This window comes from Ixodes scapularis, unplaced genomic scaffold (assembly GCF_016920785.2).
Source record: "Ixodes scapularis isolate PalLabHiFi unplaced genomic scaffold, ASM1692078v2 ptg000236l_1___fragment_1__unscaffolded, whole genome shotgun sequence".
Lineage (NCBI taxonomy): Eukaryota > Metazoa > Arthropoda > Arachnida > Ixodida > Ixodidae > Ixodes > Ixodes scapularis.
The window spans coordinates 226,905-248,271 of NW_024609944.1; the positions used below are offsets into that span (position 1 = coordinate 226,905).

The 21,367-nt window shown below is 42.0% G+C and overlaps 1 protein-coding gene across 1 annotated transcript in view; it reads left to right on the plus strand.

Moving 5' to 3' along the window:
* The window catches only part of LOC121833977 (neuronal acetylcholine receptor subunit alpha-7-like), a 153,249-nt gene that overhangs the window by 33,405 nt on the left and 98,477 nt on the right, over positions 1-21,367 (plus strand). The window contains exons 2-3 of the mRNA XM_042287708.1: positions 14,389-14,433; positions 15,468-15,512. Of these exons, the coding sequence (XP_042143642.1) occupies positions 14,389-14,433; positions 15,468-15,512 (90 nt within the window). The remainder of the gene's footprint in view (positions 1-14,388; positions 14,434-15,467; positions 15,513-21,367) is intronic.

Consider the following 21,367-nt stretch of genomic DNA (forward strand, 5'->3'; position numbering starts at 1 on the left):
GACTACATAATAAAGTACGTTAATAATAGTTTGATTACGGTTTATTATGTAGTAATCGCAAAAGTCACCTCGTTGATTCTGTTAGTTATAAAATTACTTTTAACCATTACAAACCCCCTCTCCCATCTCGACTTCCGGTTTTAGAATTACTTAGTCACCACATTCCGAGCTAGTGCTGCGATATGTCACTATATCAGATTTTAAAAATGCAGAACCACAAAGAATGGAAGGATTGTTACCGAGATCTGTAAATGTACGACAGGAGGAAAAGTTTGTGTGGGGCCGTTTAGAGAGGGGTTTGGTGTGTTTCGAGTTAGGTCCGTCAGGTTCGGGTTTTCTACAAAAGTCTTTGTATCCAACGTTCGACGGTTCATTTAGCGTCTGCGTTTTTACTAGCTGTTCAACAGTCCACCCCTTTTCTCTTGAACGAAAGGATAAATTAGGCTCAAAGAGCCTTTCAGTTTTCTTCCCTCAAGAGAACAAAAACAAGATAATGTAAGTGCTAATGTGTGTCAAAACCTGAGCTCTTTTTGGCTGGATTTCCACAATAGTTAAGATTTATAGCCCCGTGATTCTACTCTACAGATGGGCATTAATTACAAGTCAGAAAAAAATTTTTCTTTTTTCCGTGTGACGTCCTGGAACAAATCTCGTACTTTCATTTATTTGTATTTTTAGCTTTGCCTAGATTTGTTTCTTTTTTTACATGGGTAAGTTTGTTCACAAGTTCACGGTATAATCTAAGCGCATGCGCCAAAGTATAATTAGCAGAATTTTCGTAACACCCGCTGAGTGTGAGTCCAGAAATAGATCGCCATTTATTTCTTAATCTGGGAAGGATAGAGTTTTTCCGGGTTAAATTGTCGGAACATCTATAAATCTCGCGAATCTGTTCCATTCCCGTGGCACACACATGGCTGCTGCTATAACTAAGAGTCGCGACTCTGTGCCACTGTGGCAGCAGCTGACAGGCTTGTTTGGGTTCAAAAATGAAAGACGTTTACAAATGTTTGTAATGCGAAATTAGAGCACAGTTTTTGAGGAGGAGGAGGAGGAGGGGAGAATATTGAGGGGAGTGCATGCCCCTCCTCCTCCTCCATACCCTCCCCTCCTCTTCTCTTCCTCCCGTCCTCCTCCCCTTCTCATCTGCTTTTCCTCCTCCCTTTCTTTTCTCCTCCTCTCCTCCTCTTCTCTTCCTCCTCCCTTCTTTCTTCTCCCCTCCTCCTCTCTTTCTCCTGGCCTCAATACAAGCTCAGACTCCCCGCTTAATTTAGCAGGGAAAATGACATCACGTGACCTCAACACATATTCAGTTTCCCCGCCAAATTTAGCGGGAAAAATGACTTCACATGACATCGTGTCACGTAAGCCATGATCAAATTTAGTTTCTCTGCTAGATTTAGCGGGAAAATTGATTTCACGTGACGTCAACACCAATTTAATTTTCCGCTAAATTTAGCGGGGCGGTTACGCCGACGCCGACGGCGACGCCGCTATACGCGTAAACGGGCGCATAGGAGCTGCACTCTAAAAAGCGGGGCGATGGCAACCTTACATTTCAGTGTTCACTTTGTGAGCCTATGGGACAACTGTCCTGTTCCAATGCTATGCACTCTAACTCGAGAAAGCACATCGAACTTTATCGGTTGTGCCTCTTTAAGGTATGTGGGACTTGAATTACTTTACGAAGTACTATTAATCTTACATTAATTCTTCTTTTTTGCTTCTGATAATGAGTTTCTGAAGTAATCAGAAAAGTTACGGATACTTGTTTTTAAAGTAATGTTAATTTAATTTGCTTTTCAAGTAATCAAATAACTTAATTGAGCACTTCTTTTTCAGTTTTTTTCTTATTTGGAAATGAGCACAATACTGCTTGGAGGACCCAAGTTTTGACCTGTTCTTTACGCAGGACTATCCTCGAAACACCATATCTCTCTGACTGACACATTCAATTGGAAACATACATCCTATAAAACCGTCATCGAAGAAAAACAAAACTAAAAACAGGGCAGCCTAAAACAAACAAAATATACGCGCCTATTTATACCAATAAGACGAGCTCAAAACTTGCCACGTCTAGTTTTTTGGCAGGTGATGTAAATAACAGAGAGGGTAGTTCGAACAACCTTGCGCACCTCAGGTAGACTGTTACTAGACTCAATACAAAACAACGTCAACACCGTAACCAAGTTTGTCCTCTTTTGTGGTTGACTGCGCACACAAAGAAACTTGCTGTTCACCTCGCCACCATCCCGTTTATCACAATCGAGGGAAACAAGCCAAGCGACGCCACGACACTCACAAATGCACGCTCGTGGCATCAATTTCACCATGTGAAGGCAAAAAAGAACAAAAGATGGCTGGTGTAGAGAGAGGAAAATTGCCACAAAAGAAAACAAGGAAGCAAAAAGGGACACAAAATACAGATACATAAAGTCCTAAGCGAGGAGATTGACAAAACACCGTTCTGCTAGCGAACCCCTGCCGAGCGAAGGAGCAGTCGGGGCCGGGTAACAAACGGCCTGTAGCACAGAGGGAAGAACCACTTCGGCGGCATGTTCGAGACTAACGCCGGGGCCTTCTATCAAGATACGGCCGAATCACACAAGGTACAACGCCCAGACAAAAGAGAAATGTGGAAATACGACACGAAACACCATAAGTGAAAGAAATCTGGCCCCTACGGATAAAAAACAAAAAAGGCTGCAACGTTGTCAGAAGCGAAAGAACGCAGCGCTGTATACTCTCTGCGAGACCGGGTTTTGGCGAGGCACTCGATGCATCACACCTACGATGGTGTGTGCCGTTTTATTTTGTATTTATTTTCGTAACACAGCATCTTCCTGATCTTACCTCTCTCGACGTGTTGGATACACAAAGAGTTTCGTATACCTTCTCTGAGTTTTTACACGAGGACAATTGTTTGTTGGCACTTTTTTCCTTTTTGCCTTTGATTTTGTGGTCCTATTGGGAATCCAGTGTTTGAACGCCGGTAAAAAGCATTTAAGCTGCACCAAAAATTAAAAAAAAACTGCAATAAAGTAATTAAAAAAAAAAACAACGAGAAGCGTGTTTTCGCTGAAATCATTTAGTTATTCGTGTCCACGTAGCGGCCTTCTGTCCAGATACTTCATTATTTTGGCCAACAACTTTATTCTTCTTTTTTTTTTTAAATTGATACTATAGTAGACGAGCCACGTACACTACTCACTAGAAATGATGCTCGGAGTTCTCAAAAAAGATATTAGGAGAACCTCATTCCATCTGCTAAGTGTTATACATATATAAGGGGCTAGACATTTCCAGTTTCAAAAGCCTAGGAGTATTAAAAAAGAACATTTTCAATTTACTTCCCTTTATTTCTGAAGCTTTCTAATTCCGTATTCGGACTTATACCTGAAATGGCTTACCATTAGACTCTGCAACATAAAAATACAGTTTGCGACCAAATTAAGAACAACAAAAAGCTTATTTTGACAGGACTTGTTACGCTGTTCTCTCACATGCTTCTTGTGCGAGTTAGACCTGCAATTAAAGTTAACAACTAAAATTTGTAAGCGCTCGCCCCCTGAATATACTGCACTAATTTAGGCGTGACCAGTGTTCCCGCTCGCCTAGAAAAGAAAAAAGAAGCCAAATAATCGAGACTTCGGGCCAACTAAGTTAACCACTGTGCAACAAATTAGGTTTGGGGATATTTATACGGCGTGTAGTTGGTCTGCCATTTAAAGTTGCGACGAGTCACTCGCTGTAGATGAGCAATTTAGCCAGTGTAGTACAACCGCTAGCCTGGGGTCTTTAACGTGCACCACGCAGTATTGATATACGACCGCACGCCGGTACGATGCTCATCCAGATCAAACCGGCCAGGGGTGGGGCTCGAGCCCAGGATCCGAGGGTTCTGCAGCGCGAGCTTTCGCGCGACGCGCGTCGAACTGGGTGTGCGCTTCAGCCCACTCGGCCACCGATCACCCCCCCCCCCCCCCCCCACTGTGCAACAGTTGGAATAGGGAGCACTAAAGTAAACCACACCTCATGCAAATAAAAATAAAAAAGACTTGAGTTTGATAGTGAAGTCAGCGGTTTGTAGAAACCTCACGGCAATAAGATATGCAGCCATTACCAATGTGCGGTTAGTACTAGTTGAAAGAGGTAAAATGCCACATCGGGTGGCTTCGGCGTTCTAAGCTATAAAAGCGACTGCCGCATTGCATCAATAGAAAAAAGTTGCAGTTCATTCCAACCTCTTTCTTAAAAGCTTAATGTATCCTGGGCTTCCCTCGTGGCTTTTTTTCTGACGCCCCAGCCTGGACGCCGCAGGGTGAAATCACTTTGCCACACCCAGTTTACTTGCGAGACTTTAGGAGTGTTACTGACAGCGCTGCTGCTTTCGTAGCACGATGCATGCTCCGAAAAGCGGCTGATGGATAACCAGAGACGGCGGCGGTCACGCGAACTCCATTAGGGCTGTCCGGGTCAACGGAAATTCCAAGTTTGCAGTTGGAACACGCAAGTCAGACATTATTAGTGATTTCTACTTCTCGCTAATGGCGAAGCCTTACTTTCTGTCGTCGCTTTTACGTAGGACAATGGGCACGCGTGGGGAAGAAGTGTACGTCAGCTAATTTCTCTCGAGTATTCGCGTATAAGGCTCAAGCTGACTGTATAGAAGTATATGGTGTAATTTTTAAGCTTTACACATTAAAAAACGCTAAAGCTTTAAGCTTTAAAAAAAAACCGTAAAAGCTACGTTTCGCGGTTTGTGCAGGTGACTCATACGGCCAAGGGTACATAGTATATGGAACTAATCGTAACGATCAGTCGACTAATTAAGCTTAAACATTTAATTACCTTTTTAAATAGGGAAAATCGACATATGGTTTCAATTGGAAAATTGCTGGTAGCCATCCGAAACAACCAGGTCAATAATATTTATAAATATTTTGAGTGCGTGGTAAACGTAGTAATGCGCTGAAGCTATCCCAAGTGCAACAGGTACAAGACTGGGGCCGTGATAAGAGACGAAAAAATCGCGCGGGCGACTTACCGTACCGGTAGCCTTTCTCCTGCTCTCGAGTTGTAACTTCGGCGCACTACTGTGCTTCTCACGTGCTCGAAGACGTTCTGAAAATGGATGATTTAGCGATCTTTAATGACGCCCAGGAAGTTTATATTTAGAAGCATATGCCTATTTTCAGTATTCTGAAAGTTTATTAACACATTTTGCGTAATTAGTTCACTGCTCGTAACAATTATCCCGCTCTGCAATGTTCCCTTGGCGGTACAGGTCACGTGAACAAACTGTTCACGTGACTATTTTTAAAATCACTACTAAAATAACTCTACTTAAGTGACTATGCCTAAATTAAAATAATAGTTGTTAATTGAAAATAAACACTTTTAGTTTTTGTTTCAAAAGAATGGGAATAAATTGCGATTGAATGTCGTGATCTCAGGTTTTTGATGTACAAATATAAATAATATATATATATATATATATATATATATATATATATATATATATATATATATATATATATGTATGCTATCACGTTTACAAGATGTATTTCGGCTAAAATTTAATGAGCATGCAATAACGATTGATAAGGTTGTTCTGGAATACGCGATTGTTTTAATAAGAAAACAAATTTAATTGCATACAAGTTGAGGCTTTGAAAGTCTTATTCTGAAATGAAATATTCAAAATCTGTCATTAATTCGAACCAATCTGTTATTGTTTACTTTAAATTATGAGCGGGAGATGTTTTTTTTTTTTGTAGAAGCAAGTTTCTTTTTAAAAGGCCTGTAACCGCCACTGGCAAGTGCACCAGTTACAAATTCTTAAGCGGCGTCACGGGGATGGCAGGCAACTTACCACATGTCTAACGAGCAGCGACTCTGGACTGAAACCTACTCGGGGCTAATTGGCGCGCACAGCTAGAAGTCATTAGGCCCATGGAAAGTTGGTTCGCTGCAGGTTGTGTCAGACCTTACGCGTGCTTTGTGGAAAGGATGTTCCTAGGAATGCTTGAGGTTCTCAGAAACCAAATGAGAGAGAAGGGCAGAGAACGGAACCGTAGTGTCCCGTTTGAGTCAAATATTAAAGGGGGTGTCCACTGTGCGAGCGCCGACAGTCGCCCATCAGGGACTTGGTGAGCAGAAGCAGTGCACACGAGAAGTTTCTTTTTTTTTTTCTTCGGAACAATCGTTTTTGAAGGCGACCCAGAACCAACGTACTACGTCTCGTCTAAACTAGAATAGAGAGAAAAAGCTACGAGACTGAATTAGCAACCTACTTGAACTGGCGTGTGTGAGTGTATGTGTGTGTGTGTGTGTTATTTGAACATGGTCGTTTAACAAAGACGCTTTACTACCTTGTGAAGTCACTCGCATATTAGGAGTCACTTCATACAAAAAGGTCTATACCCATCTCTACACTTTTGTCTATACAAAAATATGCAGATAAAAAACCGTACTTGATTTAATAGAACAGTAGTTCCGAAGCCACCACAGAGTCTTTGGCGCAGCCGGAATTGGAATGCCGGATCTACCAAGATCCCGTCGGGTATGCTAGCCTCTTCACTGCACATACCGGACTGGATATTGGGACACCTGAGCTCGAATCCCGGCTCCGAAAAAAGATTTGGTTCTTCGGCGGCCTCGTAACCCCCGTTCCATTCATTTAAGGACTGTCCCTTTTTCTGCATATTCTCGAATATTTCATCTTTGGCGATCACGTAAGATGATGAACCGTGCCCGTGATATACTCCTATGGGTATGTACAGGGTGTTTTTTTAACTTAACAGTTTTGTTTGAAAAAAGTAAGAAAGCCGTTAAAGCTACAATAATGCGGTTTTTACCTGTGAGTTACACGGCCAAGTGGACATATTATATTGTGCCAATCGTCACGGTAAGTTAAATAATTAACTAAAATTTGTTGATTAACTTTTAATTAGTGAAAATAGACATTCGATTCACGTTCTAGGCTTGCTGAGCATCATCGAAACCATTAAATCAGTAATTTTTCGAAAGACTTTGAGCACGTGGGAGGCGCAGTAATGCGCTAAATTTACCATTCGTGCATCAGGCTCAAGGCTGGGGTGAGAAAACGCGGATGATAAGAGGCGGATAAACCGCGCGGACGCGTTATCGCACTGGTAGCTTTGCTTCTGCTTCACGATTGGTAACTTTAGCACTTTACCGTGCTTCCCACGTTCTCCAAGTTATTCTAATATTGACAGGCTTAGTGGTCTTAAATGACGCTAAGCACGTTTTTAATTCCAGACATATGTTTATTGTCAATAATTGAAAGGTTAATTAACACATTTTAGTTAACTCGCCGACTTATCGTCACTATTAGCTAATATACTATGTCCCCCTGGCCGTATAAATCACCTGCACAAACCACATTAGTGTAGCTTTCACGTATTTTTTTTTTAAACAATATGTTAAGCTTAAAAAGATACAGCTTGTAGCTTACGTCACGTTTGGGTGTTTTGAAGCGTCTAGTAGCTGTTGCGTATAGTTGTGTTTTGAAGCCCTGCTCACCCGACCCTTTGAATACTTACATACAATGTACACACGTGGAGAGGCGAAGCACTCACGTAAAACTTACACATTTAAGCTTTCAACCTAAGGTTGAAAAGAGCGCGTTCTTGCAACCCGTTGCACGCTCGGTAAAAATGCGGAGCCGGATATTCATTGTTGCTTCTCAATCAGCAAATGATCTGAGTTTATCGGTTCTCGAAACTCTGTTTTTAAATGCCGTGTGAAGGGTGGAGCACTCGAACTATCAGTTTGCTTCAAGAACAAAGGGTATTAAGGTCTATCGGTGGTGTCTCATTTGACTCTGATACAGCTGGTCTGTTCACGGTTCCCCGCGTTATTAATATATACAATTTATACAACTATAGACTTAGCGATATGTTCAAATTGGAAAGCCACATGAACAAGAGTTTTCTTACGAATTTCGCACATCAATTTGTGCAGGAACCGGTTTAGCCCACTTGTCACGCAGAACATTGGGAGATGGTAGCTCAGAAGGCAAATTACAGCTCTCAGATTATTAGACATACGCTGCCTAAATTGCTCAACCAGTTTGATTCTAGTGAGTTGGATCTGGTTAAAATTACATTTAAGCAACTTAGAGAATATTTTGTAAACCTAAATAGGTAAAATACCTGTGATCTTGGGCTTTGTTTAGTATTTTCAGGATCATTCAATCATCTTTGCTATGTGTGTTGTACTCCTATATTTTCCACCCGTTTTGTTCTTTCTCATGAAGCAGCATTTTTTCCTGTATTTCTGCTGTTGTAACTATGTAGGGGTTCGAGTGCCTTGTCAAGCTGTATTTGACAACTTTTTTCCTCGACCTCCATCATCAATGTAGGTGGGAATAAACGAATTATTAATACTTCCTAGCCGAAACGCCACCAAACATTAAAAATGCGAAACTATTGCAAAGGGATGAATCTCCTTGACAACTTGAGCTTCAGCTCCTGAACGTGTGCCGTAATCCCAACCAGCAAGTTTGTGTGAAGGGCGGAATATTCGTTTTTTTAATAATTCTTGCCCATACCTTCTAGAAGACAACGTCTGTGTTGTTCCTCTCTAAGGTTATCAAGACTTAAATTTCGCTGTGTCGTCTATAGGGCGGTTTCACGTTGCGTACACCGTGCGACACGTTTAGTGCGAACAGGACTTTGGTGTATTTTTATCGTTTGATTTAGGCGCGCTAACAACAGACACAAAAATTGTTACCTCCCAGGTTGTTTTTCAGAACCGGCACATACCGCCACATTAGCAGTGTTCACCATATGGTTTCTGTATTAAAAGGTGTACTAAAAAAACAGCCAGTGACTAATGAAGTTGCCCCCTAGGTCTTTTAATATGTGAAAGGAACGTTTTTACCGTTCACTCGAGTTCATTTGTCTTATGATTAAAGGCACCAACCACAGAAGTCAAAATATAAAGGAGCATTGCCTCTAACCCAATTTTCAAACGTGCCCACGGTGATTCCTAGGTAAGACAGGCCGGCGCTCCGAAGGATGGCTCGTCGGCGGCTGAAATAGTTCCAGCGAATGCGCCCGGATGAACTGGGGAAAATGAAAGAGTAACTAAGCATGAGTTCCTGCCACCGAAATATGTTCCCGAGCGTACTTCTTGAAGTCCGTTGTTAGGCCACTCGTCATGCTTCTGAGATTTGCAAACGGTTAAGACGACCCTGGTGAATTATTGCATGCATGCAATCAAATAGAGCAAATGACTAAACTTGTTCACGATAGTGTTTGAAAACTATGCAGCGGAAATGAAACCGCGGGTTCCATTACGGTGCATAGTTAGGGCGGTTTCATGCATGACCTACTACTTCCGGAGCAAAGTAGGGCGGAAATAAATCCAGAGAACTTTTGTCCTGTAAACTTCTATAAACTGAGGAAAGCTTTTTTTTTTCCTTCTTTTTTTTCTTCGTGATATATTGTTGCATTGTGATGAAATGCATTTGCCGGAGTAATGCGCGACATAAAGGAGAATCGCCTGGCACTTAGCATACCTGCGGTATTTTTTTCGAAATTAAGACGAGCCCGCGCCAACGAAGTGAACTCGACGGTGGCGAAAATGGCGCCAGCAGCTACCGCCGGGAGCGACGCTGAAGGTGGCGGGGGGGGGGGGGGGGGGGGATTACAAATTGAGCATTGGTGTACGCGACAGAAAACTCGCGTTCCAAAGTTTACTCCATCACGCTCCAGAGTAAAGTTTCTGTACTTTGGCGTTCAAAAAGCTACTCTCCAAGAAATTCAGACTACTTCCCCAAGAGGTACTGAGAATCGTAAATGCTGCGAGCTATGGAGGCAAATCGGCGAGTGATAAGGCTTAAGATATGTTTATTCCTTTATAAAAACATTCGTCGCTGTGTCACTAATCATGAGGTTTCCCCGTATTCATTGCTACATCGCAGGCTGTTTTTTTTAGGTGTAAGCATATTATCTCTCTCGTCATTCGCCAAGTTACTTCGATGAATTACAGTGATTGACCTTCCAACGTGTTTTGTGGGACAGCAGTCGCTCCAACTTTATGAAGGCTCTGTTCTACTCCGACGTCGAGCGTAGCACACGCGATGTAGAGCAGCGCATGCCGAAACTGATAGGCCGCAGATATCGAGTTCCTGCTCGCCGGCCAATCAAATGCCCGCGGTCAGCACTACGCTACGTTTGCTGCTCCCAACGTCGGAGTATAACAGAGCCTTTAAGAGTGTACCCGCGTCCACCAGCGCCCCTCCCAAGGATGACGTATCTTTTTGTCCGAGGTCGACGCTTTGATCTAATAAAACAAACTACTTTAATTGTCCGACTTTAATTGTCTCCTATCTGGCAATGCCCGCGAGAATGGCTTGGACGTACTCGGGGAAGCTAAAGAACGCTGTCGAAGATCTCCCCAATCCTGTGTCTTGAAATACCATCATCAGTGGAGCCACTCGTCATGCTTCTGCATTTTACCAGCACCAAACTTTACGCTAATGAAGAATCACTTCGTTGTAAACGAATAGAAATGGATAGAAGAAAAGCGAATTAAAGCTCCTCTTGAAACCGCCCTGTACTCTTTTGAAGAGCTTATCACCCAAGTGAGAAATGCCCTGTGTACGTAGACACTGCGGACGTATGCGTGGCGTCTTTTATTCCAGAGAGGAGCGCTACCGCGTGTGCTCAGAACGCGTTCCACTGCCCAGTGAACAAAGGTGGCGCGCACAATAGATGGTTATTGGAATTGTCTGTAGCGTGCGTCCACATAGCCCCAGCTGCAGTCTAGACGCCTTGGCTCCGTCTTATAAAAGCAGCGCAATGCTGGCGCGCGGTGACTCTAAGTTCCAAGCTTCTGCCGCTTCGTTCTATGATCCCATTAAGCCCAAGCTCTCGCGACGAGTTAGAATGGAAGTCCACTAAAGATAGCATCATTCCCATGTCCTTACTTCCACCTAATCGGACGAGATCAGGCTGCCTGACACAACCAGAACGAACCCGACTTCTCGTGCGGCGACCCTTCCCCACTCCCCTTCGCCAATTTGCATTTAAAATCGAAAAAAAAATCATCTGAAACTTTTCGTAATATTGGGGTTAAAAATAAAGTTGCCATATTTTTAGGAACCAAATGTCACGTCTTATATTTCCTACTTTAAACTGACTTTTCTCCTTCAGCTTGTTATTTAAAACAAAACGATTGTAAAAAAACAACAAAAAAAAAACAACAACTGTGTTTTGTGCGAAATGTCATACTAAAACTGATAGACTGATAAAATTTAGAATTATTAATGTGGTCGCAGGTTAAAAAAAAACTAATATGTAAGATTATGCTTTTTTCATCGTGAACCATTTCTTGCTTTCTCGGGTTACACTATTTTTAATAACTGCTCCAGTGGTATTGCTTGAACATAGGAGTACATACAGTAATAAGTTGTGCAATATAGATTATTAGAACAAACAAACTATTTATCTTTCGTCAATAGCATTAATGTTTCTTGCACGTAATGAGTCGTTATTTCATTGACACTTGATTAACTTAGTGCTTGTCATGAGTATTGGATTGTGGTATAGAATATGCTGTTGTGCTCTGTGTTTTTTGGTGTACTGTGAACTTTCCAGAATCTCGTAGGACAAAATGCTTCTCCCATTTCGGAAATTCTTAGTGTTCAAAACTGCCCGACATTGACCTTATCCAAAGCGTACAGCAAATTCCCGTAGCTGTGAAGAAGTTTATCAGTCTCTATCCTATTGCGACTCCTTAAGGCTCCTCCACTCTCAATATAAAAAAATGAGGTGTTACTATACTGCTTTTTCTAATAGTTAACCATACAATTGTTGACAGATGCTTCCCACATTTTTTATGTGAAAAGAAATGCACATAATGGCAATTTCAAAGTGTCCAAATTTTTTACAGCGTACTGTGTTTTCAGTAGACAAGAATCGCACACAAAATAAATTCTTGCTCAACACAACCAAACAGTACGGAAATGTGTATCCTGCCAAAGCCACTATATTAATATGCAAGACGAAACATCTTTATGTAAAATCAACTTAGTAGATTGCAGTAATGAGCTCCATGACCGTTCCCATTGCATCCTTGCAAACTAATTTGTTGATGGCGGATAATTTCGTAGAATTTCTTCGTGCGCGAACACAAAGCTCAAGACTTTCATAAAGATTACGCATCTCTATCCAAGGTACATCGTCCCGGCCACCGAAAGCTTCAAGATATATCGTTACATTGACCCCATCAGCGTCAACCATTGTCTATTGTCTCACTCTGCACTAATACAGTAAAAACACGTCAGGGTGTACCGCTAGCCAAAAAAAAAACAAAGAAAAAAAAAAAAACCACATTACATGTTTCTTGCATGCACTAGTGCATGGCAATATGCCTTTTGAGGTATGGTTATTTTCGTTTTAGTGAGTATTAAACGGTTTTTACGCAGCATAATTCAATGAAAAGTTGCGGTATAATCAACTACAAATCTATTGAAAACATTAATATAACTTAATCGAAAGGCTACAACGTGAAAATAAGACAATGTTATTTATATAGACCTCTCTCTTTGCGAGTCTAACTAGAAGAAAACAGTTAGGTTGTTGCTTGTGGAATGTTGGCGATACAACGGCAGCTCCGAGCTTCAGGGAGCATTAACGACCTGAGAGAGAAACCTGTGGTTAGAAATATAATGTTATTTTACATGAGCAGCGGCTGTAGGTTTGTGATTATAGTTAGAAAGAAATCACCACCATAACAAGTAACACCCAGTGGGACGTGGCAGCTCATCAGATGTACAGACGTTTTTCTAGATGTTTTCATGAGGTCAGTGAATACTAGTATAATATCAATCGCCAAAATACAAAGTGGTGGCATTGTAGGGCGTCTAGCGTTAAGTTGAACCAAAGTGGTAATATGCGATAAGGATCGCATAATTCAGATATCCTGTTAAAACGAAATCAAAGGAATCCTTCAACTTTCTGTATCTTCCGAAGTTACGCAGAACACTTTTCTTCTAAAGGAACAATTTATTTTAATTTTTTGCTCTTCATTTTTTAAAACAATTTAAAACAAATATAAGACAATTACTGGTTTATGAATTTTACTACTCACTGTGATAAAGGTAATGACGTATGCAGTTTGATGTAAGAATTGAACTTGAAATTAAAAAATTGTTGTATTCTGTTCCGTCACAATATTGTGACACACGTGAAATAGACAATGTATTATAACTCAGTTTCGTTAGATACAATCGTTCTAATTAACCAACATGATACCCATATTAAAATTGTTTCACATCATCAAATATTTTTGGCACGCCACACATTGATGAACTTCAAATTGAACCAAATCTAAGAAAATTACAGGACGTACGGTATGGTTAACTACAAATTGACTCAAAATTTTAGGTATATAGAAGTGGCCAGCAGTTGAAAAGTATCATTGTATAAATACGGCTTGTGAGTGTTGTATGTGAACATTTGTTTTCAGAGCGTACGATTTTTGAATATTTTAGAGGGCTCTTAACATTCCTTTTAAAATTAGTCGTTTATGCACCCTATTTTATCTTAATTTTAGAGCGCAATCTTTTTCTACCTATCGATGAAAACCGCTTTACCCACTTCACCCACTCGGTGAATCTGGTGCCTGTTTTGGCAATAAAACCCTTATCAGAAAGTGACACATCGAACAGCTTAGTTTCACTAACCAAAAATGTTTTATCATTTAAGCCAAAATATTCGCAAACACATATCCACGCGCATATTCACATACACACATACGGACACCCTCAAATTCGTGATAGCACACGGAACTAACTGTGATCTGCGTCACTGTTATTTTTTTGATTACCAAATTAATTCGAAAGTTTTTTTATTGTTTTCTACATACCCGAAGAAAAAGCAATTACCTGCCTAGAAACGACTCTTGCTTTCATGAGCTATCATATTTGCGTATAGATTTCGCGAGCATTTGCAATTTTTCCCGGTGACTAGTGTAAGGTCCCCAGAGGAATCGTTTTAACAACTATTTCCTAAAAGTAAAGATTGCATCCCTAGACGTACGCTTAAGACGACGATAGTAGCTTAAGACGACCAGCACAAAATTACGTGATGGCGTAAATATAAACAATTGTCAAACTCCAAGTGCTGAAGAGCCTTAAATCTTCATAGTGGTCTCCTAAACACGGATACGAAAAAAAAGAACCTAATGCCGATTTTGTTCTTACAATGCAAATAGTATAATTCCAGAAACAGAACACTGCAAGTAATCCAGAAACACATCAACCTGTATAATCAGTGCAGTCGACCTCAAAATTTTAACAAAAAGGGTTCGTGCGCTAAAGCGTGTCGAACTCTGTTTCTCCCGTAGGACGAAAAAAATCAGATAATAACAACAAACGTTTGGTTAAACCTGGTAAGTGACTCCAAGTGCCTACGTGATGTGCAGTGTGGAAAACGTCTTGTGACGCAGCGTTTCTTTTTTTATTCCGCGCGAAACGCGCACACACACACATACATGCACAATACGCAAGCAGGCAAACATTAGGAACAAAAATATAGTGTGGAGACAGGTGAAAATAGTTACTAGAAAAACAAGTTCTCCATAAAGGAAACCTAAATGGACGGAATTAACTTTGGCACTGGAAGATACGAGAGCTCTTTCGCTCTCCCGCTACCTCGCTCATGCTCTTAGGAAAGGCAGCACTTTTCTCGTATCTCCCTCTATCCTTCCTGATGCACTCAAACCTTACTGCGTACGCTCTAACAATACCTATGGGCGTGCCATTTTGAGCGTGAAACGATCATTATTGGATCACTTATGATCAGCTTAGCCGTTCGGCCAACTTAGAAATGATTCTATTCAGTTCACCAACTTAATAGGGTGAGAAGTGTGCTCCATTCCTAGACCAAGAAAGTTGAATTAGTCCGTGTTCGGCCTTCTACCCCAGGGATTGTCAGAAAGACTGTCAGTCTTGGGTACCGATTTAAAGATCGCGCGTGTTGAATGCAGCCATCGGTTAAGCGGCTTATAATTAAGATATAATATTTTAAAACAATTACACTTTCAGGCATTCTTACTGGTGAATATTTCATTCCATCTTCGCTAAGTTTATAGAGAATGCCTTCTGCTTCATTACTATGCATTAACTAAGCAAAACCTTCGCAGAAGATGTGAAACGTCGCGCCTTCTTGAATACAAGGCCTGAGTGCTTAATGCCGTGGTGTCGTAAATCATGCAAAGCAAAACAAGCAAAACTTACGGAATGCTCCAATTAATTTATATTTCTTGTGAATCCTTTATCAATGCTGTATTTTGCCGGTCCTGCCTCACGAGTTAGCTACCACGTGATGTCACGGTCTGTTGCACTGAGTCCTCGTGTTCTAGGAGGCGCCACTATAGCTCGCGATACTGACGCCTGCCTTCTCTTCACTTCTACTCTTTTATAGGATGAAAAGAATCAACTAATAATTACAAATATCTGGTTAACCTTGGTAAGTTCGCCGATCTAGTACCCCGTGCCGTAATTTGTTTTAGCAGTTAAGTCAGTTTTTAAAATTAAATTTCTGCCGTAACATTTTTATAACTAAGGCCAGTCTGATCATTGCCATTTAAGCAGAATAGAAATAATTTGTTTCATGTTAGAGGATAAAGGAGGTTGGAGGGGTCTTTCTCGCCGAGTGATTGTTCATTCAAATTGGAGAATACTTCAATAAAATCAGCAAACTACACAACCTACAAATATGCGCGGGGTATCAGTGACGCGTGGGTACAATGAAACAAACCAGAAAACTAAACCAGTCTATCTTATGCAAAATAGACAGAGCAGATGGCAAGAATCGCTTAATTCAAAATATAAGATTTTTTTTTGCTTTAATGCTTTTGAAAAACGTTAACTTTGATATAATAACGTTTGTCACCATTGAAAGGAGCTTACGAAAATTTATTCGTGCGTTCATATTGATAGGCGTTTGTGCCATAAAAAATGAGTACTCACTAAAGAGATTTCTAAATAGAAATCTGAGAGGGTGATTTCTTTCAACCAAATTTATCCTCTAAGAAGCTGTTTCTTTGTGTCTGCCCTTTTAAAAGATTACATGAGCTAGCACACTGTCAATCATCATAGTTCAAATAAATAATAGTTGCTTTGTAAAGTTTTATTAAGCCTAAGAACTACGGAGCAATCAAAGCTCATGGAAGAAGACGCTGTCTGTATTTGAAGAGCAATATGGATAGGAAGAGTCCCATACGTTGTCACTTGAACTAACTCTAAAGGCATGATCGACAGATATAGAATCAATGAAATGTTCAGGTTGTTGAAGCTTTGAAGTCACTTGCGTAGCCAACACTCTACATTGTTAGGCCCACCACTGCATGCAGTCTGCTTTCCTCCGCACGCTCACGCCTGTTTTAAGTTTCCTTTTATTTTTGTAGACGGAAAATAGGATAGTTTCCTCGGTTTGCAGATTCCCGATTAATGCATGACCTTCTTGCCGAGAGTAAGGGGCTTAAAACTTGTAGGACAGTGCACGTTGTCTAGTAACTATTCAAATACATTAAAATCATGTTTGAGTAGCAAATACTAGGCATATAGACAACTTCAGTGGCACTGCAAGCATGAGAGCATGTTTGAATTTTGTGAAAATGTTAGAGAGGAATCATGACGGGGTTTTCCTGAAGAAGTTACCAGAGAGTTTGCTTTTTGAGGATTGTACATATTGCTTTAAAACATTGCGACAAGAGTACAAAATGATTAACCAAGAATTTACAATATATCATTACCACGTGTAAAGTGGTTCTTTAGTGAGTTTTAATTTTCGTCCACACTTTATTTTGGAAATTAAGATAATTTTGTTCTTGCTAGTAAAACTTGGGTTAAATTACTTTTTAAGACAATATCGGTGGGTGCCTCCGTTTGTTTTAGAGATACTTATGGGTTTAATGCAAAATGTAATGCAATGTATAATTAAAATAAATAACACGATGAAGTTAAACCTGTTCTTGTTAGTGCAAAGAAAGCCTCATCCTCTCAGAGTCAACAAAAATGAAGGTCGCTGTAAACTGCTCTTCGATAAAGGTAACTGTTCGTAAATTTAAGTACACAAGAGTTAAATATATTTTGGATTAACTAAATAAACAATGCACTTAAAAACTTTCGTTGTCATCTTACCAAAATAATAGGACAAAGGAACAATACTCGCCATCTTGGATTCCCATAAAGAAATGCACAGCGACCTGGTCGAAGGGTAATTTCTAAACCCGGACTAACCCTTTAATATAATGAAAGCCGCGGTTCAATAAATATTAACAAAAAGTTGTATTTTTATTAGATTTCTATTATGTCAGGTTAATTTGTTTTCTGCAGCTGTAAAACTTTTTTTTTTACACTAATAGTCTGAGTTTTTTTCACTTCGTTATAAAGAACTCTTTAAGAATACGCAAAGAGGATTCTTAGTGTAAAACTGAAAGAACAGTTCAAAATATAAAAGTAATGTTCGAAGAGATATTGCCGCGCGCAGGGTCACGGACTTGTAGAAAGTTCTCGTTCATTCTTGCTGCGGAAATAACTATCGTTCATCCTTGTTTTTGTTGTTCTAGAAAGTGCTTGTTCATTCTCGCCCCGAGCGCGCTACGCTCGAACCTTCTCCGCCGAATCTTCGAGATAGTGACTGACTCTAGATAAGAGGCCGCCCGCGACCTTGTCGAGTCAGTTTTCGCCCCAGCGCTCGACTCTGCTGTCTCGCCGACCTCGACGCTCGCGACGCTTTGTTATTATTTTCTATTCTCTTTTTGTTTTGGCACAAGTTCGCCACATTAAACGTTTAGTTCTTCCTGTTTATTTATTGTTATTCTGGTCACCACCCGTGACATTTTGGTGGAGGTGCTGGGTAACGCATGCCTGTGCAGTATCCCCCCCCTTCGAACCTTTGTTCGCGATTTTGCCAAGATTTCTGCACCGCTCACGCATCTGACCAAGGACGACGTGAACTTCCAGTGGGGGGAGGAGCAAGAACAAGCGTTCAACGAACTGAGGGAAAGACTCCAGTCGCCCCCTATCCTCGGACACTTCGATCCATCAGCGGAAACGGAAGTTCACACGGACGCCAGCAACGCCGGACTCGGCGCGGTACTCGTCCAAAGACAAGACGGAGCAGAGAGGGTGATCGCTTACGCAAGCCGGGCACTGTCTAAGGCAGAGAAAAATTACTCGACGACCGACAAGGAATGTCTCGCTGTCATCTGGGCGTTAACCAAGTTCCGCCCGTACCTGTACGGGATCCCGTTTCGCGTTGTCACGGACCACCACGCTCTCTGTTGGCTCGCCAACCTCAAGGACCCGTCAGGACGCCTCGCTCGCTGGAGTCTGCGACTGCAAGAATTCGACGTGGCCATTGTGCATAAGTCTGGCCGCAAGCATAACGACGCCGACTGTTTGTCTAGGGCCCCAGTCGAATCTCCTCCCGAAAGCACTGACGACGACGACGACGCCCGTTTTCTCGGTGCAGTGACAGATGCCGACATGGGAGCACTTCAACGAGACGACCCGGAACTTCGCGCCGTGATCGAACACCTAGAAGGCCAAGGAAGTTCAGTTCCGCTAGTCTTGGCCCGAGACTTGTCAAGCTTCGTTCTGCGGCGAGGTGTGCTCTTCAAGAAGAACTTCGGAACGAGCAACCCTGCTTGGCTGCTGGTTATTCCGGCCAGCCTGCGAGAAGAAATCTTTCAAGCATGCCACGACGACCCGCCGGCTGGACACCTTGGCTACAGCCGGACGCTCGCCCGGATTCGTGACAAGTACTACTGGCCGAGACTCCCGAAAACACTCCATCTGTACACAAGGTCGTGCCATGAGTGCCAACGACGTAAGAGGCCTCCGACGAAGCCAGCAGGACTCCTGCAGCCGATACCTGCCCCGACTAGGCCTTTCCAGCAAGTCGGAATGGATTTGCTTGGGCCGTTCCCAACATCGACGCAAGGAAATCGGTGGATTATCGTCGCGACCGATTATCTTACACGATACGCCGAGACGAAAGCCCTGCCATCGGGAACAGCCGTGGAAGTCGCCAAATTTTTCGTCGAGTCCATTCTCCTTCGACACGGCGCACCTAAAGTACTGATTACAGATCGCGGGTCATCCTTCATGGCCCAGCTGACGCAAGAAGTCCTTCGTCTCAGCCACACCAGCCATTGTCGCACCACGGCGTACCACCCGCAGACCAACGGGCTGACGGAGAGACTCAACAAAACCATCGCCGACATGATTTCCATGTACGTCGACGTAGAGCACAAGACATGGGACGAGGTGCTGCCGTACGTCACGTTTGCGTACAACACAGCGGTTCAAGAAACCACGGGAATGACACCGTTCCAACTGGTACACGGCCGAACGGTTACCACGACGCTCGACGCCATGCTGCCTCACGTTCCAACCGGTGATGTCAACGACGACGCTCAACTCATCTCCCAGCGCGCGGAGGAAGCTCGTCAACTGGCAAGAGTCAAGATTCAAGACCAACAGCGAGTCGACGCACGCCGGTATAACCTTCGTCGCCGGGACGTCCACTTTCAACCCGGAGACCGGGTATGGGTTTGGACACCAATACGTCGTCGCGGTCTCAGCGAAAAACTCCTGAAACGCAATTTCGGACCCTACAAGATCCTCCGACGCCTCGGCGATCTGAACTACGAAGTTCTGCCCGACGGAACGCGCCCATCTGCAAGACGTCAGCCGCGACCCGAGGTGGTGCACGTCGTCCGGCTGAAGCCGTACTACGAACGATAGAACTTTCCACTCTCGTCGACGGGTGAACTGTGAACTGTGAACTGCGACTCGCGATTCTGCTGCCTTTTGTTTTGGATTTGTTTTTGTTTGTGGTTCTTCGTTTTGTGCTGCATCGGGACGATGCACTTTTTAAAGGGGGGGCATAATGCCGCGCGCAGGGTCACGGACTTGTAGAAAGTTCTCGTTCATTCTTGCTGCGGACATAACTATCGTTCATCCTTGTTTTTGTTGTTCTAGAAAGTGCTTGTTCATTCTCGCCCCGAGCGCGCTACGCTCGAACCTTCTCCGCCGAATCTTCGAGATAGTGACTGACTCTAGATAAGAGGCTGCCCGCGACCTTGTCGAGTCAGTTTTCGCCCCAGCGCTCGACTCTGCTGTCTCGCCGACCTCGACGCTCGCGACGCTTTGTTATTATTTTCTATTCTCTTTTTGTTTTGGCACAAGTTCGCAACATTAAACGTTTAGTTCTTCCTGTTTATTTATTGTTATTCTGGTCACCACCCGTGACAATATCTGCGTTGAAGCTTGATGGTTATTTTTGAAACAAAAAGTATATGAGGAATCACTACAAACTCGAAACACAATTTTGATAATAAATGTGAAATTATAATGGAAACCAAAATAAACTCAACCAGAACACAGTAACATTTTCTACCTTCCCACGCTTTTCGATGTTGCGATTCTGCTTGTGAATGTTTGCTATGCTTTACCAAAACTGCACGCAAGCCTTCAGGATATGCCTCAAAATATTGATGCCAGTAAAAAATTATCGCGCATATTTCAATTTTAGAGATGTTCTAGCTGTCGCGCAATACATCTGGTGGCGAAAACTGCAATATTTTTAAGTCACTAACTCACTCATAAACAAATGTTTGGTTAACAATATGCTATAATGCTGCATACTTAGGCTGCGGGTGATTATACATTTTTTTGTTGATTTTGTAAGGTATGCTTTGTATCTCTAGTTAATAATATAAGTGTTTTAGATACAAATTCACGGAAGAATATTAACTTTGAATCTGTGCAAACAATTTATCATATTTTGTCTTTGCCACATTTTGCTCTTCGTTTTGAGAAACGCTTGTAGAGAAGAAACAAAAATAGCAATAGACATTTTGATTCAATAAAAGGAAGAACAAATAGACATATTTATTCCGGAAGTGTAGGCTCTAGAATTCATTATTCTAGAGTTCAACAATTTGACGGTATCAGTACTCTCGTCGAGTAATGTAGAAATATTAAATTTAATGAACCCAAATATTTTTTGTCCCCAGTGTTTAGTAGGATTTCATTTTATTATTTTACTGCTCGTTTGACCAAACAACTCCCGTGTATAATCTCACCTCGACATGGACAAAACTTCAGCCACGCGTGGAATGTATTGTCCAGTAAAAAATGTGCCTGAATGAACGTTTTCAAGCAGAACCGTTTACTCTACTGTTGGATAGGCCAATCATTTGGCAATGAGGGCTGCCGATTTTAAGAACCGACGGTCAAACAACCTGTCAGCTTCCTTGTGTTATCGATGCAGAAGCATGTGATGGCATCTCTCTTCAAGATATCAGA